This window comes from Panthera leo, chromosome A2 (assembly GCF_018350215.1).
Source record: "Panthera leo isolate Ple1 chromosome A2, P.leo_Ple1_pat1.1, whole genome shotgun sequence".
Taxonomy (NCBI): domain Eukaryota; kingdom Metazoa; phylum Chordata; class Mammalia; order Carnivora; family Felidae; genus Panthera; species Panthera leo.
The window spans coordinates 120,487,492-120,514,428 of NC_056680.1; the positions used below are offsets into that span (position 1 = coordinate 120,487,492).

Consider the following 26,937-nt stretch of genomic DNA (forward strand, 5'->3'; position numbering starts at 1 on the left):
GGGCTCGAACTCATCAACTGCGAGATCATGACCTGAGCTGAAGTTAGATGCTCAACCGACTGAGTCACCCAGGCGCCCCAAGCATCCGACTCTTGATCTCCGCTCCAGGCTTGATCTCAGGGTTGTGAGTTCAAGCCCTTGTTGGGCTCTGCACTGGGTGTGGAGCCTACTTAAAAGAAAAAATTCTAACATTCCAAGTAAGCTTTCCTGATTTTAAGAATGTGAAGAAACAAAACAAAGACCTTTAGAAGGACCAAGTGAACTGACATACCTGTCCTCAAAGGGAAAAAGGTCTTGTTCCCTGTCCCAGTTTTTGTTAAGGTGTGTGATATTGACAAAATCTCAATTCCAAGGAATTCTAATACAAATATGAATAAAGTACATTTTCAGATTTACCTCATTTTTTGTTTCCTCTATATAAGAACAAAGCTAGGACCTCAGCCCACATCTGTCAACAATTTTGACCTTTCACAAAATATTTTATATGTATGGTGATGTGCATATTAAAAGTTGTAGTCTATTTAGATATTTAATCTAGATCTTGGAAGTATTAATAAGATTTGGAGAGAAATGGAGCACCTGTTTAGAAATAACAAGTAGGCATAGTTTGGAGCGAGGGAGACCTCAATAAAAGAGAATTGAAAGTGAAAAGATACGAGTATATAATGAAGTTTTAAAATAAATGATTTCGAACTTGGATCATTCATATGCAAAAATGTTTGTAAGGAAAAGAATTTCTTTAAAGACCAGTTTAGAGAATGGTGTGGGACTTGATGTGGAAGTGGTTAGCTGGAGCCTGGGGAAGAGAAAGAGAGCCGGGAGAGAGGATGAAGGGGCTGAGAGCTAGAAAAGGGGAGGGAAGAGTGTCCATTCCAGAGCTCCTCTCTTCAGGAGTTCCTGGCTGTGATCTGAAACTGCCCCCCTACGCAAAGGGCAGGGAGAGGCCAGAGACTAAAAGAAGAGATAGATCACTTCAGATTGAGAGGTGACAGTTTTTGTTTTTGTTCTTGTTTTTTATTTTTTATGGATTTTTTAACAGTATTTTTTTTTTATTTAAAAAAAAATTTTTTTAATGTTTATTTCTGAGACAGAGCATGAGTGGGGGAGGGGCAGAGAGAGAGGGAGACACAGAATCAGAAGCAGGCTCCAGGCTTTGAGCAGTCAGCACAGAGCCCGACGCGGGGCTCGAACTCACGGACTGTGAGATCATGACCTGAGCTGAAGTCGGACGCTTAACCGACTGAGCCACCCAGGCGCCCCTACAGTATTTATTTAAGTGATCTTTACACCTAACATGGGGCTGGAACTCGGGACCCTGAGATCAAGAGTTGCATGCTCCTGTGACAGAGCCAGCCAGGTGCCCCAGTAGGGAACAGGTTTCGTTTTTCTTTTTTTTTAATGTTTATTTAATCAGGGGAGAGGGAGAGAGTCCCAAGCAGGCTCCATGCAGGCAGCGTGGAGTTATGCTGGGCTTGATCTCATGAACTGTGAGATCTTGACCTGAGCAGAAATCAAGAGCCAGAAGCTTAAACAAATGTGAGCCACCCAGGCACTCTGGGGACAGTTTTAATAAGCAAGGGAACTTACATAAGAGGCTTGTCTCGGGCGGTAACAATACGAGTAGATCTCCCTCTGCCAAATCTTAAAAGATTACATAGAGGCCCCAACTTAGGTTCCGCCTCGTATGTTGTCTAGATGTTCTCAATACCACCTAACTGCCTCAAGGCTGTATCCTTCCGGAGGCTTCAGGGATCAGGGACGGGAAGCAGAATGCACATTTTAAGGACAGAGGACTGGGTGAGGAGCCTCCAGATTGCTTGGGTTCAGCTAGTGAGTTAACCTGCAGTTAGGACTCTTCAGTAACCTTCTCCAGCAGAGTCTCAGGTGACTTGAGGGTCAGATGTGGAGTGACTCAGTTTGGGGTAAAAAAGATAGTAAGAGTACCTAGTTGCTTTAAACACAACGCCAGCGATGTTGATCTTTGCAAAATGTGAAAATTAGGAATTGTGATTTTTTTTTCTCCCGCCCCACCCCCCACCCCCAAAAAAGGAGGTGTAAGTATTTGGCAGAGGGAATATTTTGTTGAGTTCAAGAAAGATTTTAGGGAGGAATGTTAAAGAAATGCTTGTGATTATTTTTTGTTATTCAAGTAATAAATGACTTTTTCTTAAATGACTTTTTTTTAAATGCTTTTTCTCCCCCCTCTTTAAGTCCTCTTAGTCTGGACAATTCAAAATACTTGCCTGGATTTGCCTCAGAGATGGCCTTGAGAAGTATCTTCTCAGCCACTCAAACTGAGTGGTTTGGTTTCAGGGAAGACAGTATTAATTTAGTGGCTCTGCATTATTGGAGAAGTTGCATTTAACTCTTAACATTTTAACAGTGTATTAAGTTAATAGAACAATAAAAGTAATAAAGAGTATATTCTAGGTGGTCCTACTCTTTTGCCATCTAAATATTTACTAAGATTTATGATTTGCTTGGTTCTTCCATTTTCTGATAGACTGATTTTTGGAATCTCCAGGCTTCTTGACCTCTCAGCACCTCCTAGATTATTGTTACTTAGGTGTCCTTTTTATCTTATTCTTTTTAAACTGTACTCCTCAGCATTTTACCTTAATCGTAGGCCCTTTCCTCGTAATGCTTTCTGGTATGAGCTACCTTTTTGTAACTAAAAAAATCTTTGACATCCAGCACCCGGATCTTGGTTTCTAAATATTTAGAAGTAAATCTCTAGGAAAAAGGAACCAGGGCCCCTGGGCAAAATGGCTGATTCTAGGGCTAGAGCAGAGAAAATAAAGAAAAGCCTGGAGATTGTGTATTGTCTGAAAGAAAGGAATTGTTCAAAAACCAAAAAGATAAGGTTATATCAGAGGGACACAGGAGCCAATCTCAAAGAGCTCCCAATGAACAATTTGAGTAACAAAATTAGTATAGCATAATACTGAATTACACCCAAAAGTATAATAAAATAAATATATCAATCAGTAAATGCATATAGAATTGTAAAAGTTTAACCTGGAGACTGAATCCTAAGAGATTTATTTAAAAAAAGATTTTTTTTAATTGCATATTCCCATTACCGGTGATATAAAAGAATTTTCTTCCAAAATTTTCTCATGTGCCATATATACTCTCTGATTTTAAGTACTCCTAAGATATACTAAAACATACTGTATGTGGCACATGTATAGTTTGAAATACGTGATCTTAGTTTATTGTAAATATTCCAGTGTGTCTGAGAGGGATTTAGGGGAATGAGAGCTACTGTTATAAGCCCAGCAACAAAAGACTTTATCGTTTTTTAGATGGAAAATGTGAGTTAATTCTGATATTGTGTTAGGTTTTATACTTTGGAATTCTCTCAGTGAGGGGTTCTACCATGAAGTCTTATTTTCTAACTTTAAACATTGTATGTTTATTATATGTAGAGAAGAGAGGAGTTGAATATTTATTAACAAAAGACACTTGGACTCTGTATGTTACCCCTTATTAAATCACTAAGAAAGATGTGTGCTCTCTTTTGAAATTGAGGTAAAATTGGTATATAACATTACGTTTAAGTTTCAGGGTGCATACTGTCTTTGCTCAATGCTGTTCTTTAAAAATTTTCGGTTTGCTAATCAACATGGTTTATCTACATTTGTTTTGATTCATTGAGAATCTATATATTTAGTGTTAAACTTGTTAAGTTCATACCTAGTATTTTATAGTTTTGTTACTGTTACGAATGGCATTTGTTTTTACCATTTGAATTTCATACTGGTTTTGCTGGAATACAGAGAAGCTATTGCTTATAGGTGAATCCCTGGATTTTCTAGATTTACAACCGTTATCTTCAAATGAAGATCATGTTTTCAAGTGTCATGTACATGTTTTGTTTCTTTGTCTTATTGCATTAGTGTGAAGCTTAAAAACAATGTAGATAAAATAATCATGCCCGTTGACATGCTTGTTTCGTTCGGTGTCTTTAGTATTTCACTGTTTAATAGATGCTTGCTTTGAGTTATGGTAAATTATCTTTATTGTATATGTATCATTTTTTCTCTTTTTTATTTAAAGCAAAAACAGCTTAATTTTACGAAATGCTCTTTTCTCTTTTTTATTTATTGATAAATTAGGTTGATTTTTCTCATGTGTTAGTTGAGTTCTGTTGGTTTCTAATGTGGCTGGATTTAACTCCTTCTGATCATGTGTTACTGCTCCATTGAAGCACTGATACCAGTTATGTCAGACAAAGATTATGCTGCAAAATGAATTGGAAAGCTTTCCATCTTTGCTCTGGGATAATTTAACCCAGGAAGTACTGTTCTTTTCATATCAGAGTTCAACTATAAAACCGTCTACCTTTTTAAAGGTAGATCTTTGGCAGTCTTTCTAACTTCTGTGATCATTAGTATATTCAGGTTTTTCTGCTTCCTGAGTCAATTTAAAAAGTTTGTATTCTGCTAGAAAATAATCCATATCCTCTAAATTTCCTAAAAATTGCCATAGAATTGCACGTATAATATTTTTTGACAGTTGTCTTCATCTTCTAAATATCCTTTATATTGCCTTTTTTATTCAAATAAATACTTTTGGTTTCGTACTTTATGTGCCTTAGGCTAGCCAAAAAGGGCATATATTTCATTGATATTTTCAAAGAGCTACTTTAGACTTGTAGATAAAGGTACTAACATGACTAACTTTATACTAACTTTGTACTAACTTATTAATAAGTACAAATTAAAGCTGCTTCACTTTTTTCCAGTCTTTCCATTTTAATAAAGGTATTTTAGAAATAGAAATACTTTTCTTATAAGAGCGTTAGTTATAATTGAGGTTTTAATGTAAAATGTTCTTTTTGTTATTTTCTAGATAACTTCTCATTTCAGTTTTTATCTGCTTGACTCAGAGGTTAACTAAAAAAAAAAAAAACAAAAAACAGCCTTTTTTTTTTTTTCCTTTAATGTTTACTTTTGAGAGAGAGAGAGAGAAACAGAGGTTCTGAAGCAGGCTCTGTTTATGCCAGCAGCGAGCCTGATGCGAGGCTCAGTCTCACGAACTGTGAAATCATGACCTCAGCTGAAGTCGGACGCTCAACAGACGAGCCACCCAGGTGCCCCTAAAAAAAAAAAAAGCCTTCTTAATTTCAAAGATCCCTTTTTTGGGGGAAGGGATATGTGTAATGAGCAGTCATTTTGATCTTGATATTAGAGAGTGCTGCTTATAATATCTATGTTATTAAAATTTATTCATGTTTTCTTTGTGGCCGAGCACATTGTTGAGCTCTATAAATCGCGAATGTATGAGAAGCATGTATGTCATGTAGAGTAAAAAGTTGACATGTTATTTCTTTTAAATGTTTATTTTGAAAGAGCATGCATGCAAGCAGGGCAGGGGCAGAGACGGAGACAATCTCCCACAGGCTCTGGGCTGTTAGCACAGAGCCCCATGCAGGGCTTGAACCCATGAACCACGAGATCATGACCTGAGCCAAAATCAAGAGTCCGATGCTTAAATGACTGAGACACCCAGGCACCTCTACTTGTTATTTTTTTAATTGCATATGTATGTATGTACCTAGAATAAATTGAGGTTGATTGCATTATTGAAATAGTCGGTTTCCTTGCTTATGTCTGGGCTACATCGTCTGACAGATTTAGGAAGAAGTTTGTTACAATATACCCTCTATGGCTGTAATTTTATCAATTTTTTATTTTATTTACAGTGTCTAGTTCCTTTTGGTGATATTTGCCTTGGCTAGCTGTATATATTTCATAGCTATATTATTTGCCTAAATATTTATGATGTATTTTCCTTTTGGATTGGATCTTTTTGCATTATATACTTCTCTCTTCTACTTCACCTCATAATCTGGTTTATCTGATAATATTTTGACTACTGCTTATCAAAAATTATGAAGGGCCTGAGATTTTCCTCTTTCTGCAAGCTGACAAGTTAGTCTGCTACAGTTTCATGGATTCTGGCAGAAACCGGAATCAAAGGACTTTCATTATTATTACTCACAGCAATAGCCAAGATATCAGCATTTTCTTGTGCCACTTCCTCCAGCCCCAGTTCTCTGTGAGAAGAGCCAGGTGATATCTGCACGTTCATTGAGCTGCTTTGCAGAAGAGGAACCCTGAGCATGGTTAGGGAACCCAAATCTTTTATTGTGGGAAATAAGCAGATCTACTCTTGGCTCTGGAGAGGACACTGCATCTGTCTTCCAAGGCTGTTTGCTCTACAAAGATCATTGAAAAGACAGTCCAAAACATGCTGAAACGTGAAAGACCTATGGAAAATTATCTCCCAACAGTTTTTTTATTTGCATTTGTCTGCTATCTTTTTGCTCATCCCTCTCGTAATTGATTTTACTTTTGTGTTTGAATAGATAACATCTTTGCAGTGGTTCCAAAGCAAAGAGATGCAAAGGATACCCAGTGAAGTCCCTCTCTCACCTCAGTCCCTTATTCACCCTTTCCAGAGGCAGCCAATGCTATCAGTTCTTGGGATCGGTTCTTGTGATTGCACATGCAAATATATATACACATATTCTGCCCCCAAACTTTTTACATGGTGATATCATGCTGTAGACGGTTCTGAACCTTAGGGTTTTTTTCGTAATACAGTATATCCTGGAAATTATTCCAAATGAGCATTGTTCTTTATAATTACCTTACATTTTATAGATGGGTGAGTCACAATTTATTAATTAGCCCATTGTTAATGGATGTTAAATTGTTCCTGGTATTTTGCATGTGTATGAGTAGGTATATGGAATACAGTCCTGGAAGCCTTGCTTGGTCAGGGATGTATGTGAATTTGTTATTTCTGGTAATATTTCTTTTAATTAAAAAAATTTTTTTTAATGTTTATTTTATTTTAGAGAGAGAGAGCACCAGTAGGGGAGGGACGGGGAGAGAGAGAGAGAGAAAGAGAGAGGGAGGGAGGGAGGGAGGGAGGGAGACGCAGAATCTGAAGCAGGCTCCAAGCTCCTAGCTGACAGCACAGAACCCTATGCAGGGCTCAGACTCACAAACCACAAGATCATGACCTGAACTGAAGTTGGTGCTTAACTGACTGAGCCACCCATTTCTGATAATACTTCTAGTTTAGTAATACTAGTTTAGTAATACTTCTAGCTCTAATAATACTGAGTGTCCCTGTTTCTGATAATACTTCTAGTTTTACCTTTAGTGTAGAGCTGGAGTGATTTTGGTAGTATTTTATTTAGGATTTGCAAAAATGAGGTTGGACCAGTTTAAGGGTAGTCTTTTTTGAGTCTTAGAATCAATGTAATGCTTGCTTCAGAAGAAATAATTCAGATTTCCTTTTTCTATGTTCTGCAGCTGTATAAATAGCATTGAGACCATCTGAACTTCAAAGGTTTGGTGTAACTCCCTATGGAAGTGTCTGGGCCTCATGCTCTTTGAGGATCACTCTTAGACAGCTGTCTCTGATTTCTACAGAAATTGATCTATTTGGATTTCTGTCTTTCCCTCCTGAAAGTTACATATTTCATTGTGCATATTGTTACTAGTAAATTTAGTCTCTTATGGATTTTTAATTTTCTGCCCAAATGTGATTGTTTTCCCATTTTTTTCTTAACTTCTGTATCTGTGTTTTTACTCTTTCACCCTTTTTATTATTGCCGTTAGATTCCTTTGGGTCTTTTTTATTTCCTGTTTTAAAACTTTCTCGGGGTGCCTGGGTGGCTCAGTCGGTTGAGCGTCCGACTTCGGCTCAGGTCATGATCTCCCGGTTCGTGGGTTCAAGCCCCACATCAGGCTCTGTGCTGACCGCTTGCTCAGAGCCTGGAGCCTGCTTCGGATTCTGTGTCTCCTTCTCTCTCTGCCCCTCCCCCACTCACACTTTGTCTCGCTCTGTTTCTCAAAAATAAATAAATGTTAAAAAAAAAAAAAAGAAAGAAAACCTTTTTCCTGTTCTTAGGCTTTTTAAAATCTTATTTCTTCTGGTTTCCTTAGATGTGCTTGTCCTTGTCTGTTGTATTGGGAGTATTCATTTCTTCCATCCTGTCTGCCTTCCTTCCCTTCCTTTTTCAGCATAAATATGCAAGGGTATGAGTTTTTCTCTGATATTTTAGCTCTGTTCCATAGATTCTTTTTATTCACTGTTTTTCACTGTTACTTTCTTTTTTTTTTTTTTTTAATGTTTATTTATTTTTGAGAGAAACAGAGATAGAATGCGAGTGGGTTAGGGGCAGAGAGAGAGGGAGACACAGAAGCAGAAGCAGGCTCCAGGCTCTGAGCTGTCAGCACAGAGCCCGATGCAGGGCTCGAACTCACAAACCATGAGATCATGACCTGAGCCGAAGTCCGACGCTCAACTGACTGAGCCACCCAGGTGCCCCATCACTGTTACTTTCTTGTTGTTTAGATATTTTGTGTTTTGGGGGCTCTCTTCTTTAAGTTAAAAGTTATGTGAGAGTCTTTTAAAATTCCCAGGTGTTAGGTGCCTTTTCCCTCCGGTTTTGCTGTTTTCTGGTTTTGCTGTATTGTGATCAGACGATGTTACCTGTACTATTTCTGTATTTTAATTTGCTAAGTTTTTCTTTGTGGTTTACTATGTGGTCATTTTTGGCAAATGTTCCATATTCATGTTCAATTTAAAAAGTCTTTTATATCCATCTTGTTTTTCAATTGATTTGTCATGGACTGAGGTGAATTAAAGTTTCCTTCTGTTGATGTTTCTATTTTTCTTTGTTTTGTCTATCATTTTTTGCTTCATAGATGCTGTTATTTGTTTGATGCTATCATTTGTTATTTATAATTACTATATACCTTAGGTACAAATTGCATCTTTTAGTATTTAAAGGGTCCTGTGTCTCCTTTAATGCTTTTTGGACTATATAACTTTGTCTGATATTAAAAGTATAATAATAATTTTTCTTTTGTTTCTATTCGCCTGATAAGTGTTTTTTCTTCCTTTTATTTTCATCTTTCATCTTTTTGTTTCAGATACGCTTCTTGTGTACAATACGGGGTTAAGTTTATTTGGGATCTGGTCTAATCTTTTTTTTTTTTTTTTTAACTATATTGGGTTAGTCCATTTACATTTAGTAATATAGCTAGTTTTAATTCCGTCATTATACTTCCTGTTTCTATAGCTTTTTAAAAACATTCCACCAAGTGGCCAGTTTTTCTTTGCTCCATGTTTCTTCTTTTAATTAAGAACAACTGCATTTCTTATTTTACAGCTTTTTAGTTCATAAATGTAACTATATAATAACCTTGATGCTCCTATTTTTATACTCTGTTAATTTATTTCTTTTTAAAAAAATTTTTTTAATGTTTGTTTATTTTTGAGAGAGAGACAGAGCACGAGCAGGGGAGGGGCAGAGAGAGAGGGAGACACAGAATCTGAAGCAGGCTCCAGGCTCTGAGCTGTCAGCACAGAGCCCGTCGTGGGGCTTGAACCCACAAACTGTGAGATCATGACCTGAGCCAAAGTCAGATGCCTAACTGACTGAGCCACCCAGGCACCCCTCTGTTAATTTATTTCTATGAGCCATGATGAAATATGATGAATGAAACAATAAAAGTTCTTCTACATCCTAATTTTGGTTATTAAATTATCTCTTGTTTACTCATATAGTATTAAACATATTTATACTTACGTTATTTGCTTTGTCAGCTTTAAATGATACTTGACACCCAGTTATTAAAGGTAATAATTAGCTCTTTTAACTTTATTTAGATAGTCAGTTTATATATTATCTTAGAATGATTCCCACATTTGTTTTTGAACTTACATTTAAGTAGATTCAATTCTCCCTGCCAGTCATTTTGCTTGGAGTTTTCTAGGCATCTCTTGGTTAGGTGAAGTTCATCCTCATGTAAATCTTTTAAAAGGACTCATGGGAAATGGTTCCCTACACTTCTTGCTTAGGTCTGAAATCTTTGGGTTACACTTTCTTTACTGGAGGATATTATAAATGTTCCTCCAGCCCTGTCGTGTAAAATGCTGCTCCGAAGAAGTCTGATATCAGCCAGATTTCCCTTCCTTTTAGAATTGACAGTCTTTCTTGTCAGGGTACTCAAAGAACTTTTATTTTATTTTATTTTATTTTTAATTTTTTTTTAACGTTTATTTATTTTTGCGAGACAGAGCATGAGCGGGGAAGAGAGAGGGAGACACAGAATCTGAAGCAGGCTCCAGGCTCCAAGCCGTCAGCACAGAGCCTGACGCAGGGCTCGAACTCACGAACCGTGAGATCATGACCCGAGCCGAAGTCGGACGCTCAACCGACTGAGCCACCCAGGCGCCCCAAGAACTTTTACTTTTTATGACCAGTATCTGCTGTAGGATATACTTTAAATAGTATTGGGTTTTCATGGCTAATTTTTCTCGAGGACTCCATGTGTCCTTCAAAGATGCAGCTCTAGTTTATTTTCATTTTCGTAATGTTTTCTTGCATTTTACTTTTGGCTGTAGATAGCAGTTGGAGCTCTTGTTTTCAATAGATACCTTTTTTGTCCCCCTTCAATTCTTAATAGTTTCTTCATTTCCAGCTTATTTTTCTGGTTTCTAACTCCTTCTGTCCCTGTGATTTCAGGAATTTTTCTTTGTGCTTCTTATTAGTTTCCACCTCATTTTCATTTTATAAGTTGTTTTTCCCCTTCTTTTTCATCTTCATTCCTGAGCTGTAATATCTTTGCATGTGTTCTAGGATAGTTACTTCTCTGTGTTTTTGTTTGTTTGTTTGTTTGAATTCATGGCAAATAAATTCATGTTGAGGCTGGATAGTAGCTATATGATGTTCTGTTACACTATCCAATACACATATTTTATAAAGCTGGCGAATTTGGTGTTGTTCCGTCACTTATTTTGTATTATTTATTTTACTTTGTTCCTGCCCAGCCTTCCCTTGATTAATGAAGTTGCTTTCCCTTCCCTCCAAGTTAATTAACAACTTTTACTCTGCATCTTGTTTTTCCTATGACAACCTTACTTTAATATGTATCTTTGAACATATATTTCTATTTTATTCTATCAAAATTAACGGTTTTCTTTGTGCTTTCTGCCATTCTTGTTCACTTTCGTCTCCCCGACTTCTCTCCCGCGTATCTCCCAACTCCTAGATGTTGTGAAATAGAGTTTACATTCTGCATCATTAAGTTTACACTAGTGAAACACTGTTTTTATTTCAAAAACCTATAGTTACATTACAGTTTCAATCACAGTATTCTGTATTTAAATTTTACTTATACATGTTTAATTCCCACTGCTGTTGTTTATACTCTGTTTTTTTCTATTTGAAATTTTTGTGGGTTTTTTTTGGGGGGGGGGTCTTGGTTTTTTAATGTTCTTTTGTTAGAAGCATTTCCATGAATAATTTCCTTAGATACCTTTCATGGATTATTCACTTAATGAGTATAATAACATTTGGATGCCCAAATGTTTTTGGTTTGCCCTCCCACAGAATAACTATCTTTGCTGAATATAGGATATTGTTATTTCAGTTGTTTTGTTGGTTTTTTAAGTGTATAAAATTGTTCTGTGCTGTGACTACCAGTATTCTAGATGAGAAGTCTGGCTAACTCTCATTATTTTTTTAATTTTAAGGTTTCCTGTTCTTTATATTTGGAAGCTTATGGGTTGATTTTGTGTTTTGAAGGTTGGAAATTGTATTTTTTTTCCCCCAGGATGCATCGATTTTAGTATTTTTCAACCTTACTCCCATCTCTAATCAATCCTGCTTAAAACTTCATGAACCCTTTCGGTTTAAAACTCCTTTAGTCAGCTTGGGGTTTATTTTCTTCTAGTATTTCTTTGATTAGTATTTCTTTCTGTGTTCCTTTTTCTCTTTCTGTAATTTCTCTTTTTGAAAAGTGTTTTTTGTTTGTGTGTTTGTTTTTACTTAAGTAATCTCAACATGCAATGAGGGGCTTGAACTCACAACCCTGAGATCAAGAGTCGCATGCTCCTCTGAGTGAGTCAGCCAGGGGTTCCTCTTTCTGTAATCTCTGGAATTTCAGTAGTAGAGCTGGATTTGTCCTCTGTGTCATATGTTTTCATTCATGACATGTTGGGGCTTTTTTGGAATGACGTGATATGTATTCTAGATTGCTAATAAAGTCGTTTGATGTTTCTTTTCCTCTTTCTCTGAAGTATTAACAAAACATGGGTTTTGGTTCTAGCAACTTGTACTTATAAAGTGGTTGTCCCTCCGTCCCCTCCGTCCCCTCCATCCCTTCCTTGCTTCCTTCCATTCATTCTTTCTGACACTGCAGTAAGCGTCTGTTTCGGTTCTTGGGCTGGTTCACCTTCATTCACATTACTGTGTGTACTTAGTTAGCTATGACCCTTCTCTGTTACATCATGTTAGCAGTTGTAGAATCTCTCGACACACACGTAGATCTTAGCGTTACTTTCTTCTCTGATAGAAGAAGAGCTTAGTGATCATTAACTTGACACACTAAGCCCTTTTTGTTGGAAGGTGTGAGGAAAGAAGTTGCCCTCTTCTTGGGTGTACAAGGAGAGTGTTATCCTCAGCCCAGCTCTGTGGCTTTTTTCTGGTTTCTCAGTGTCGAGGCAGCCTTGTTCCCTTGTCCATGTGAGAGTCACTCAGATACTGCTGACTGCCTGGGCAACTTAAGGATTGGTCGGTCAGCTTTGAGCAGATCTGCTGAAAGGAAATAGACCTTCCAAAGCAGTGTGTTTTCCCCATCCTTAGAAAGATTTTTTTAAAAAGCCCTTTTCATACTTGCTCTTTCTTGATTTTCATGTGACGCTGGGGCACTTTCATTACCTGAAGTTCAGATGAATCTAGGTTTAGATTCTCCACGATACGTCAGGTAGTCACCGTTATTTTAGTAATTTAGTAGTAGCAGGATAAGAGGGGATCGAGAAAGAAGTCTGAGTTGTCAGTGTTTCATGACTGTTACTATCACAGCTACTGGTTCACCCCTGCTTGCTGTCTCCAGATACTTTTGAGTTTCACACTCTGTTTTCTCAGGAGTGGACCTTTTAAATAGCTTTCCTGTGCATTCATACTTTTAATACTTTCCTCATATATACTAATAAACCTGTAAGTATTTGTTGGCAGACTCAGCATATGTCCAGTACTTTCTTGTTGATTGGCTGATAACCTCGTGGGTAAAGAATTGAGTACACTTAACAAAAAATAGATCTGAGCTCATCTGAGTCACCAGACTGCAAACAAAGCCACTGAAGCAACAACTTCTGGGCTTTGGGGCATTTTCTCTGTTCATTGGCTGTTTCTTTGTCACTTGGTGTTTTCTCTAGTCTCCTGAGATCTTTTGCTTCATTAGTTATTCAAAAAATGTTTATTGAGCACTTGCTGTGTACAAAACACTATGCTACTTGGTAGAGTAAGCAGAGCATAGAGGGTTCTCTGGCTTCATGGAATTGACTGCTTCTTGATTACAGAGTACTGACTACATCTGACTACATTCTCAGAATGTAGACTCATTCTACTCTGTTTGGTTTACACAGTATCAAAATGAGGTTTTTTTCAGTATTTTGAAAATGAGAAATTTCACCTAGAAACCTAAATTTGCAGCTGCCTTAAATATGTAATATCTGGCTACACTGGGCCCTCATTCCTCCATGGCATTCTGCTATCATAGCAAGTGCCCCTTTAGATAGGACTGTGTACATCAGTTTTAATCCATAAAACTGAGGCCTACTTCATTTGGTATTTATTGTCACAACTGTGCTGTTCTTTTTCTTACAAAATGATTAAAAAGATGAGCTACTTCTTGAATGTCTTCTTGCTATCCTTCAGGCATTTGAGTTTGTGACCTTTGTATAATATTTATTAGTCAGCCTGCTAATTATCTTACAGCTTCAGGAGGAAGCGGAAGGGAAAGACACCATGGTTTAGCTTCAGTCAACAAAAGGAGTAGACAGACACATTGTCATGCTCTTTCTCAAATTCATTCTAACAAAGAGATAGAATCCTAGTTTATAAATCTAAAAAAAAGGGGAGGGGCGCCTGGGTGGCGCAGTCGGTTGAGCGTCCGACTTCAGCCAGGTCACGATCTCGCGGTCCGTGAGTTCGAGCCCCGCGTCAGGCTCTGGGCTGATGGCTCGGAGCCTGGAGCCTGTTTCCGATTCTGTGTCTCCCTCTCTCTCTGCCCCTCCCCCGTTCATGCTCTGTCTCTCTCTGTCCCCAAAATAAATAAAAAACGTTGAAAAAAAAAATTAAAAAAAAAATAAAAATAAAAAAAGGGGAGGGCACCTGGGTGGCTCAGTCGGTTAAGCATCCAACTCTTAATAATGGCTCGGGTCGTGATCTCATGGTAGTGGGATCGAGCTGCACATGCTGAGCAGAAGCCTGCTTTGGATTCTCTCTCTCCCTCTCTGCCCCTCCGCCATGTACAAGTGCACGCGTGCTCTCTCTCAAAATAAGTAAACTTAAAAAAAAATCTGATGATAGTTCTGACATGTGTTTTTGCATGTTATAATAGCATTTGAGTTGACATTTTTCAGTTTACTTCAATAATGCTGTAGTAAAATGGTGTTTATATTCAGTTAACGTTTAGTTAGAGCCTTGTAAGTATTTTCACACTCATTAGCTCTTTTGTTTTTAATCATCAAAATAAAATATCATCTGAGATACAGGTATTATGACCTGCAATGTAGTTGAAGACAAACGAGGCTCAAAGAGGTTTGCACATTGTCCAAAGGTCAAGCCTGTTCTCTTTCCACGAGGCCGCCTTCCATTTGCATTGTCTCGTTCGATCTTCACAACAGTCTTAAGAGACAGGTGGAATGGGTTTCATCATTTCTTAGATTGGAGAAAACAAACTCAGAGGAAGAGTCCTTTCTTGGCAGTTATCACATGGCTAGTGTTCAGAACATGCCTGCTACTATGAAGCTACACTGCTGGACATTTAACAGGTCTCCTGTAATTCTTACCACTCCCCCGTGGGATAGGTATTGTTATTCTCATTCTATTCCCCAATATGTTGACGAGTTGGAACTTGAACCTAGAACTGTCTATAAGCAACACTGGGGTTTTTTTGTTTTGTTTTTGTTTTTTGGTGGTTTTTTTTTTTTTTTTTTTTTTTTTTTTTGCTGCGTCATATTACAGAGCTTGCTTGACTCCTTTTTATTGCCATTAAGAGCCTATATTTTAGAAGTATACAGTGGTATATTAAGCTTGAAAATCAGCTTTTTGTATTTTTAGGACAGGTGTTTTCTCTGTGCAGTGTGATTCAAAATAAAAGTGGACCAAACTTAAGTTTAGTTCAGAGTATATTCTGTTTTTGTATATATTCAGCTGTTTTAAAATAATTCTCTTGCTCTTTAATGGGCATAACTTATTTAGAAAAGTACTTGTTTAGCGTTAAGCAAATCAGTGTATTGGTTGTGAATTTTGGTTTATTGTTGATTTGTGACAGAGAGGGGCATAGGAAAGTTCCCTTGATTTGAAGATTGGGGAACAATTTGGTAACCTAACAATTACTTAGGTTGACTTGTGTGACTTTTGGCAGCTTGTTAACATACCTAATTTTACATAATACCCAACCCTAGCTAGCCTTTTAAAGTAAGCTAAGAACAAAAGGCCCAAGAAAGCTAAATCTATTGAATATTGACTTTATGTTCCATTTGTATATTTTACCCTTCAGAGTTTGGGTTCCATTTTATTTTACTTACATTTTCTTGGAGAAGGCACCAAATGTCTATTTCCAAAAATATTCCCAAGAATACACATTTTCCCTTAAAAGTCATCAGAAGAGTCACAAGTTCCATCTACCCACTTCTAAAGAACTAGTCTTAATATTAAATTGTTTCTAACAGTGCAGATGAAAAGTAGCTATATGCTTAGTCAATTCTCCATTATATTTAAAGAAAGCATTGATGCAGTAATTGTCAGTGGCACTGAGGCAGAGGAAACCAGTAATTTCAAGCTGAATGAGAGTGAGTGTCTAAAAAGGATAAAAGCATAGGCTGACCATGAACTTTGAGTTTTAGTCACTTTAATAAAGGTCATTCCTATGTTTTTATTTACCTATTTGTCTCATAGTGAAAATGGCAATTTCCCTAAGTATCATCTCTAGTTCCTCTTATGATATTTGAGTACAGTAATAGCTCACAGATCTATAATCTAGAATATTAATGTTAACTTCTTCTCTTAAGTCCATTAGAGATAAATTTATATCTGAAAGTATTTATTAATAAACCTTGTGAGTCCCTGTTTTTCATTCTTTGAGTAATTGCTTCTTACTAATGTTGTGAATTTTTTTAATTCTTGATTTTTCTAGGGATTATTTCACATTTCAGCTGCTTTTGTTTTCTACTGCTATCATTGAGGGTTCAAGAACAAAAAATAAGTCTTCAGGTAAAATGCCTGATCCATAATAGTGCTTGGCATTGTATTTTGCTGAAAAGGTCATATAGCTGTTTGGATGCTTGATCTGAAAATACAGTTGTGATGACTATGAAATTTCCGCATGGAGTTTTCTTGGCTGCCTCTAACAGAGTTGGTCTCACTTGTTCGTTCGTTCATTCTTTCTTTTCTTTCTCTCTTTCTTCCTCTCTTTTTCTCTCTCTCTTAATTTTCAAAAGGATTTTGGCTGTCTGCTTTTTTTCGTGTTGTCTTGATCTGCAATAACTATGGCTATGTGCTTGTATCTGCTAAATATTTTAATTTTGCATTTTTGGCTGCTTGAAATTTAATGTTGGGCGATGCAAATTAAGAGCTTGAGGCTATAAGTGAAAGAGTAATCTACAGAAGTTTTTAATTAGCTTATAAATGTATGTTCTTCACCTATTATATATTTTCAGGTTTGGTATTTTACTAACATTAAAATTTTAAATTCAGTTTCTCAGTTGCACTGACCACATTTCAAGTGCTACTTTCGGGCCATATGTGGCTAGTAGCTACCAGACAGCACAGATAAAGGACTGTTTGTGTCATCATAGAAAGTTCTAATTGGACAGGACTATTTTCCTGTCCAATAGAAGCAAATAAGCAGTAAACTGTAAGCTCATTTCTGATGATACCAGTTTTTATAGCAGTTTGATAACTCCAGAAGCTAAAGCATATGATCAGTCTTGAGCATACATCCTCTAAGTTAATGTGCCATCTCGATCTTGAGTATTTCATACTTAAAGTTGTCTGAAATAGTTCATTTGCTTCACTATTCTATTTTAAAGTGAAATTACTTCTTGTAACAAAATTCATGTAGTAAACAGCCCACCGACTTAGCCTAATTTTGAGTCCTGACCCCAGAACTTACTTAGGTTAGTAACTTCTGCTAAGTTACTTCTTTGAGCCTCAATTTCCATATCTATAAAGTGAAGGTAACATTAGTTACCTCATAGGATTAATAAATAATATTAACTATATGTAAAGATATGTCACAGAGTGGACATTTATAATACTTTTAAATATAGAATGAAGCCAAAACATTTAAAAATTAAGTGATGTTGCTTGCATGAATTTGTGTTCCAAGCCTTGAAATTTATAATAGGTCTCTGGAAATGGTTAGGTCGAGTGTCCTATAGAAGTTTCCGGTGGCCATGGGATTATTTATACATCATGTAAAGTTAAAACAACTAGAATACCAGAGTGAGGAGAAAAAGAGATAGAAAAGTGAGCAACTTTGTTTTTGGAGAAGTTCGTAAAGTATTTTCTGATAACAATGGCAATAAAAATGGATTTTTTGTATAATGTTTTCATAACTTACAGAGTTTTTCACATAATTCTTTAAAATTTCATGTCCATACTATTTTAGGTACCTTTATTGTATTAATATTAGGGGAAAAAAAGAATAAAAGGAAAACTCAAAGATGACCAATATTTTGGAGCTTATATAGCTAACTGTGAGGATGGGAATTCATATTAAGTTTTCAACTTTCAATCTTACACTCTTTCTTCTTCAGCATGCTTGTTCCATTATTAGCAGTTGTGTTTCTGAGGCAGGGGTGTATTTCCGAATCTCTAGGGATGGAGCCCAGGTATTTGTAATTTATTTTCTTCTGTGTTGAGACAGAATGCATACCCAAGTGATTCTGGTGCCCACTTCTGGTTAGAAATCATTGGTCTCTTCCTGGTTGAATTCTTCTTTCCTGTATCAGTACACCTAAATTAATGCTTGCATCATATGAATAAGACAGAAGAATTAGCATGATGAGCAATACACTGGTTTAACTTTCAGTGTTCCAAATGTTAAGTAGGACACCAGCAACGATTGAAAAAGCAACACAGATTTACTTTCCTCTTCACTATCTTTAGTGCTTGTCCATTTGTCAATGCTTGTGGAGAGCGGGAATCCAGACTAGCTCGCCGTGAAGTGAAATCTATTAGTGTTCCCTCCTCTGATAAGAACTTTGGCTAGTTAGTAGCCTGCCCTCAATGTATTGCAGTTGTAAACTGTTGACTCCTTATTGCTTATGGTAGGAAAACTTTTATGAATGTTTTCAATTGACTGGCTAAAGATTTTTATCAGTCTTTTCCCAGCTGTCTTGAAGATGCTTCAGTATCCTGGATTTAGTGGTTTTTCCCAGCCGTATATAACTCTGAATGTTTCACAACTTTTCCTTTGAATGAGAGGACAGTGTCATAATGGAGAGGGAAAAGGGAATTTTCTAGCAAACTCCCACGTAGGCAAAAATAAATCATGTTGCATAGTGAATTTTAAAAATGAAAGACATTTTCGAACATAAAAAGACAGATTTTTATGGGAAGTGACATTTTCAAATTTGAAAATTAGCCTTTGCTATTTGAGACCATAAATAAAGTTTTTCAGTGAGTGAACTGTGTTTTGACTCAGTTGCTTATCAAAATGCAGTTGGATAGTGGCATTGTTGCTGTTAGCTTTTAACGTTTTCTGAGTAGAGATCATTTCACTAGAAGCTATTTACAGTGGATATTGGCTGCTTCTGCATTGAAATTTGCTTGGGATGTTCTTGTATATAGGTGTACCTTTCTTAACGTAGAAAATGAAGTTCTGATTATTTTTCATTACTGGGGCTTAGGGAGCTTATGATTAAATGGCTGACTTTAATATGGCAGTTTAGATTAAACTGAAATGATTTTCTTAACTTAGTACCTGCAAAGCATAACATTATATTCTTTAAATAAATACCATTATGTTAATTATATGCAGATGATGTTTGTCTGTGTTGTACTGTAAATAAATTCACTTAGAAACAGGATGAAACCAAGGCCTTCAAGATATTAAAATTTTTTCAACTCAAAGATTGATTTTTAAAAACCTATTGTAAGAATTGAGACTTGGTCGTAAGTCACCATAAAAGTATTGTTAAGACAGCTATTTTTCTGTGAACAATGCACTCAGAAGCTTGTACTTGATGGATTTCGAGTTCTTTTCACTTGGTATTGATAATCTGTTACCTAGTAGTGTATGGCAAAAATAAGGCAATACTTTTTCTTTATTTTTTAAAAGCTGGCCTGTCTTATTTTCTTAATTCAAGATAATTGAGATTATACGGTTCATATTTACTTAAAACTAGATGCAGTGTTAATGTATTCCAAAAGGTAGAAAACATGATACCATATTTCACCAATTCTAAGACACGCTTCCTTTTTTTACTTTAACTGCCCTGGAAAATGAGACGTATCTTAAAATTGTTTTGTGTCGTTTTAATGGTGGTATTTTTTTTCTTACTTGCTCATGTGTAAACGAATGGTACATGTTATAATCATTGATGTTTTAGGCTTGGTAAAAAGTGATCACTGACGTTTTGAAGTTTGTTGTAGAACTTAGACTCATTGTTACGATGCCGTATGTCTTTGTAGTGGAAGAAATCTATGCTGTGACTATACCATATTATGTGGAGTTACAGACCTTTACTAAGATCTCTTCCTGTTTCCTTCACATCCACTCATTGCTATCACCCTAGTGTCAAATGGCACAACTAAAACAATTTAATGGTGAGTTTGATGTACTTTATTCAAGAGAAAACAATGCATGGATTGAGGGAGTATGGTACATCACAAGCACTGCCCAAGGTATTTTCTTACAGGATGTTGGAGGAGACAGCACTGAAACAGGGCATGACTGGCTAACAGGGTCCTCTTGCCTAGGGTAATGTAAGCTAGCTAAAGCCAAGTTGGAAGACTGTGACTGGTGTTCAGTTGCCTTGACAGTGAGGTGTTTTCCATAAGTGCAGGATGATGTAGGTTTAGATTTGTGACGTGGGTGGGGCCAACTGGAGTGGCCTCATTTTGTGTGTCCCAGTGTACCAATTAACAGTCACTAGTTAGGTTTTTTACATCACACTGGTTTCCTATCTGTGGAAAGCCAGCCAGAACAATAACAGCAAAATGGAGATCAAGAAAAGGAGGAAAGACTTGGGGTCAGGGTTGGGGTGTGTAGAGTGGAGGTAGGGATGGGACCTCCAGGGTGAAGAAGAGAAAAATGGGGATAGCACATTAGGGCGCGTGTTAATGAGCAAGCAGCAGTTTCTGTTTATCCAGCTTGACTTATCCTGGTCAATTCTCTGGTTGTGATATATTAGCTTGTGAACTAGCCAGCAGTTAGCTAAAATCATCTCAGTCGTATCCCCTAGATTCTTCTTGCCAAGACCTTTTTCTGCAGAAGTTGCCCTGTTACCCCTCCAGCTTTAGGGGTAAATTATCTGCTGGTATAGACCCAATAAAGGCTGTGTTTCCTTCTAATGTGCTGTCTCAAAATGAATGACTAAATGGGGAACTACTTCTTATGGAAATGAATTTTTCTACAAGGAATGACTACAGATATATGCACAATTACATTTGCTGTTTTTTATAAGAGGTATGAGACTACCAAACAAATACTTGATTTTAGGAACTTTCCTACCTTGCTCTGTCGTTCAGCATTTAGAGATTGGTGTAGTCTTTTCTCTTTATCCTATTTTATTTTCATTTCTAAACACAGTGATTTGTTTCTTTGTGGTGTAAATGTATATTGCGTGTTCCTGCTTTACCTTTCCATCCTCTGCACTTGCTGGGTACACATTCTCCTGCGTTGAGCAGCCTCTCCATACTCTTCAGTAATGGTGGTTTCAGTTCTTCCTCACTTAAAAAGAGTTACAAAGAATTATCTGGCTAACATACTCTATCTTATGCAAGATCCTTTGAAAAATTAAGCTTTAACATTAATAAAATACTTAAATTTCCAGTATAAAACCTAAATTGAGGGTAACTTTTTTTCCAAAAGGAATTTTTGCTTTGTAAAGGGCTTTATTTACCGGTCGGGTGTTTTTTTTTTTTTTTTTATTTTTGGGACAGAGAGAGACAGAGCATGAACGGGGGAGGGGCAGAGAGAGAGGGAGACACAGAATCGGAAACAGGCTCCAGGCTCCGAGCCATCAGCCCAGAGCCTGACGCGGGGCTCGAACTCACGGACTGCGAGATCGTGACCTGGCTGAAGTCGGACGCTTAACCGACTGCGCCACCCAGGCGCCCCCGGTCGGGTGTTTTAAACACTCTGCAGGGCCCTCTGGAAGCCACTCTAATCGCTGCCTGGTGTGGGCCTTGCATTGTCCTAGAAAAGGATTAAGAATTGTTGCATGCCTGAAATCCTCAGGTTTCCAAAAGTACCTTTCGGAATCTTTGGATCTTCTTGAGTTAAGCAGACCTTTTAAAAGAAGTACCATATGCAGGGTGATTTCTTTAACTTAATCCAATTTTGCTATTTTAGAGTTTTATAAGACACTCTTTTTTTTTTTTTTTTTTTGAAAGAGACAGGGACAGCGTGAGTGGGGGAGGGGCAGAGAGAGAGGGAAAGAGAGAGAATCCCAAGCAGGCTCTGCACTGTCAGCACAGAGCCCGATGCGGAGCTCAGACTCCCGAAATCGTGAGATCATAACCTGAGCCGAAACCAGTAGTTGGACACTTAACCGACTGAGCCACCCAAGTGCCCTGTTATTTTAGAATTTTAAAAATTATAATAGTAGTTTCATGTCTCTTCAGCCACATTACGCTCTAAGGTTTTTTGAACTATCTTAGGCAATAATTAATAATGATTAGTAAGAGAAGGAAAATGGATTCCAAATTGCAAATAACTGACTTGATGATAAAGTTTTATAGCAAAATCCTTTGCAAGTTAGAGGACTCTGTACTGTTCTTGCTTACTGAAATGCCTCAATGAAATGTAAATGGAAATAAGAGATGCCGTCTATAGGTAAAGGTAAATATTATTCACGGACTTATGAATAATGTGTCAAATATGGTTGCCAAGTTTTATGTATTTCGGACAAAATATGGCAGTCACCACTCTATAACGTTCCCGTAATTCTTCTTTCAGTTTTATTGTCCTGAATTCATTTTTCTCTTTCCTCAGAGGATGTACTGAGTAAAGATGCTGGGGAATGTGCAATATGCCTTGAAGAATTGCAGCAGGGAGATACTATAGCACGACTGCCTTGTCTATGCATATATCATAAAGGGTAAGTTTATTTTTATGTTGACCAAGTTGATAGTAAAAAGATGCTTCTCGAAGTTTCAAACATTGTTGTTAGTGCTGAAAAGTTTTCTTCTTAATTGAAACCCCCACCCATTTCTTAAAAAATAACAGCCTTTGTTTCCTGCTAGAACTAAGATTGGAGCCCAAATATGTTTGTATTAAAAAATATACCATTTGTTAAACATTTACTGTTACCCAGGCATTGTCCGTAATGGCTTAGCCAGGCTAGCCCATGTACACCTTGTAATAATCTCATGTTAAAATCGAGGGAATAAGCCAAGGGACCATAGGAAATCTCCCCAATGCCATGGCTAGTAAATGGAAGAGCTGAGATTTTAGCCACGCCTATTTGACTCCCAACACCCATCTGGATTCTCATAAAAGATTCTTGGTTTCAGAGCAACACAGGAAAATTGGGGGTAGAAAATTATTTAAAGCAAACACAAAAATCTAGAAAACTATAACTTTCGAACAATAAAAGGAATAAGGTAGAATTTTATTTAAAGGTGGGGGTGGAGAAAAGCATAGAGAGCACAATAAATTACACAAAATAAAGAGACAAGAATAAATGTACTATCAGCATAATTCTAAATGAAACAAACTCACCAGTGGAAAAGAGATTGAAAGATCAGGATATGCTGTTGATGAGTAACACTTAAATATAAGGATATAGAAAAATATGAAACTGAGGGGATACAAAACTGTATCCAGGCAAGTATTAACTACAGGAAAACTGACAAAGCTAGAATAATAGCAGACAAAATAAATTTTGGCAAAAATATTATTAGTATGATATGATGATAAAAGTATACATAAAAGTCAGTTTTTGGTGAACCTAAGAACAGAGTCTCAAGGTAAAATATTTATAGAACTGTCTGAAAAGAATTGACAAATATGTCATGATAATGGGAGATTTCAATACAGTTCTTATTGTGTCAAGCAGACACAAAATGAGTCAAAACCTAGAAGAATGTAGCAACAGAGTTAACAGGTTTGTCTGATGGATGCGTGTGTATCTGCACCCAGCAATTAGCATCTTTACTTTTCAGGCACTCATTACATGTGCAGAAATTGATGGCATACTAGGCCATAAAGCAAGTTTGGCAAACTATGAAAAATTATACCATACAGAAAGCGGTCTTTGGCCACTCTTAGAAGTCAGTAATAAAAGATGAATTATCTTCACACATACTTTTAAGTAACTTGTGGATTAAAGAAGAAATCATAATGGAACTTAGAAACACTTGGAACTGGATAATAATGAAAAGTCTTGCCATTTTTCTAGAGTGATCCATGGAGAGCTTGTGTTAGAGTGGGGAAAAAAGACTGGAAATCATTAAACCCAATTCTTCCTTAAGAATTTAGAAAAATGAATTAACACTGAATAGAACAAGAAAATAATAAAGGTTAGAGAAGGAAAAAAAGGGAAAAAAAATATACACTAGAGGCCAGCAAAGCCAAAAGTTTGGTTTTTGAAGACTCATGAAATAGATAAGCCTCTGGCAGGATCATCTCTAGGAGGAAAAAATGAACAGTATAGGAATGACACATCAGACATAGTAGAAATAAAAAACAAATGGAAAAATCTGTGAGAAATTTATTTACTCTTCGATTTAAAGAAAACAGGCAATTTCCTTAAGAACATTATTTTATATATTATTCATTATATATTATGTAATATATAAGTATATTTATTATGTTACTAACTATATATCTCAATGTATAGTAATTACCAAGATATTTCAAAAAGAAACAGAACACGTGAATTGACTATAATAACTATTATAAGTAATTATTAAGAAAAACTTTTTAAAAAACAACAGATATTAAAAAATAAAACCCCAAAACCTACAAAGAGGCCTACAAAATTGGTCTGACAGCAGGTTCTACAGACGTCCAAAGAACACCATGTTAACCGTTGTTAAACTCCCCTCAAGGTAGGAAAGGATGGTAGGTTCCCCCACTTATTTTGTAAAAATAGTATAAACTTGATACCAAAATCAGACAAGGAGAGTATAAGAAAGAAAATTAGAAGGTACTCTAATTTATGAACATAAATCAAAAAAAAAAAAAAAATACTAGCAAACCAAATGCATCAATATCTATCTGAAGTAATGCCTCAGGACTAAATTAGACTTATGCTAGGAATATAAAGACATTGTAAGATTAGAAAACTTACATATGCAACATATTATGTTAATAAAGGAGAAAGACCATATTATCTCAGTAAATGAGAAAAAATGCATTACAGTTCTATACTTGGGTATTAATGATTTCAAAACAAAAGCAAAGAATAGATGTTAGATAAACTGTTAAAATTGTTAACAGCTTACCAGGGTTTTCAGATATAAGCTCAACATGAATGTTAGTTTCATTGATATCTCAGTAAGAAAAAATAAAAGCTTTTTTTCTTTTTAGAGTAATATTAACACCCACAGAAACTACAATAGCAGTAAGCTATGTTAAGAATACATCCTACAAAAGATACAAGGATTTTAAAACTTTACTGAAAGATCTAGAAGATCCAAAATGTAGAGGTATATTGTCTTGTGGATAGGAAGACTCAGTGTCATAAAGATGTCACTTAATCCCAAATTAATCTATATAGTTAATATTATCCCATTCAAATCTCGACTAGTTTTTTCATGTAACTTGACAAGTTGACTCTAAAATACACACGGACCAAAGAGTCCATATGGCAAGAACAGTCATATTCACAAAGAAGAAAACTGCTGGGGGGTGGGGGGCTTCCCCTATGCAGATACATTTTAAGACTATTAATTAAGACATGTGTGGAAAGGACATAGGAATAGAGCCCATAAACACTCATGCATATATGAGAGACAGCATAGCACAGGGGTTAAGAGCCTGGACTCTTGGGAGTCAAGCCTTCCTCCCAAGGTTCAAATCCCAGCCCCTCCACTAGTTCACTGTGTGGTCTTGATCAAGTTACTTAGTTTTTCCCTCCTTCGATCTATAAAATCAGGCGGCAGTACCAACTTCATAGAGTTGTTTTGAGGTTTGAAATGAGTTAAATTTTAGAAAGTCTGGCGCATGATGGATAGTATGTAAATATTTGTTAAGTAAATGAAAAAATTAAAAAATTGATTTGGCAGTGGTGGTATAGCAGTAGAGAAAGAATGAACTATTCAAAGAATGGTACTGAGATCACTTGGTTATTGATGTAGAAAAACAGTTGAATCTTTATATTTGAAATAGGAATCAATTCCCGATTGACTGAACATATGCCTATGGAAACCAAAAAAAAACTCTTACAAGTGTTGGAAAGAATGTAGAGAAATGTCCTTGGCCTCTTTGGGGGCTACAATATAAGCCTTCCCCCACCCCCCTATAAAAACTTGAAGGAAAAGTTGATCAATGATCTGAACTGAACCCCCAAAATTGAAGTGTGCCTGCTCTTATAAGGATACCCATCCACTGAATGTTTTTACATCCAGTTCAGTTAGGCCACGGGCTTTATTTTTGAAGTACTTGCTTGCTTCATTCATGGTTCTCAAATTTGGACCATATTAACATTTTAAAACTTTTTTTTGCATCATGATACTGTGAAAAAGTAAAAGAAAACTAGACCTCAGGCTGGGGTTTTTTTTGTTTTTTTATAATACACGAACAACAGTTGTTGCAGTATCTGAAACAGTACTCTCCTTCAGCAACTTTCTGTGATGCAGTTAGCGCGTTGCAGTTGGTAAGTGGAAGAAACGGTGACGGTATAATGAGATGATCTTACTGGTTCATCCATAGTATTTCTCAGCACATCAGTGTTTTGCTCCAGCAAATAAAAGCAGATGAAAGCATATGTGGAAGCAAGCCGTGGGAGAATACGATGCAGGTATACCGTGTTTCGTTGCACTTCGTTTTATTGCGCTTCACAAATACTGTGTTGTTTTACTAATTGAAGGTCTGTGGCAGCCCTGCGGAGCAAGTCTGTGGGCACCATTTTTCCAGCAGCATCTGTATACTTCGTGTCTCTGTGTCACACTTTGGTAAATCTCAGAGCATTTCATACTTTCATTATTTATGTGTTACGGTGATCTGTGATCAGTGCTTATGACTCACTAAAAACTCAGATGGTAGTTAGCCTTTTTTAGCAATAAAGTATTTTTTAATTAAGGTAAAGTGTGGACATAACTTTGATATGCACTAGGAAACCAAAAAAACCTATTTGACTCTTTTTATTGCGATATTCACTTTATCGCAGAGGTCTGGAACCAAACCCCCATATATGAAGTGTGCCTGCTGTTATAAAGATACCCATCCACTGAATGTTTTTATACCCAGTTCAGTTAGACCATGGGCTTTATTTTGGAAATACTTGCTTCATTCATAGTTTGTGCATTGGGCTTTTGTCTCCATATTAATCCTTCCTTCATCCTCTTAGGTCAAAGTTTATACCTTCGGGAAAAAATCCTGTATTTATAGTGGTATTTTAATTATTTGGAGCAAACACATCTTCGTTCTGGTTACCAGGTTGTATTGTTTGAGTGGTCTGCCTTTAACGTTTTTCCCATAAGCCCTGTTACTT

The 26,937-nt window shown here is 36.6% G+C and overlaps 1 protein-coding gene across 10 annotated transcripts in view; it reads left to right on the plus strand.

The window, feature by feature from the left end:
- The window catches only part of ZNRF2 (zinc and ring finger 2), a 141,504-nt gene that overhangs the window by 66,647 nt on the left and 47,920 nt on the right, over positions 1-26,937 (plus strand). For 9 of the 10 annotated variants that reach the window (XR_006197621.1, XR_006197619.1, XR_006197616.1 and 6 more), the window contains exons 3-4: positions 22,272-22,377; positions 26,157-26,244. Coding sequence is in view for 1 of the 10 variants with exons in the window: in XM_042921343.1 (XP_042777277.1) it covers positions 22,272-22,377 (106 nt within the window). In the remaining 9 variants the exon portion in view is untranslated. The remainder of the gene's footprint in view (positions 1-22,271; positions 22,378-26,156; positions 26,245-26,937) is intronic. The other variant, XM_042921343.1, reaches the window with a different exon arrangement.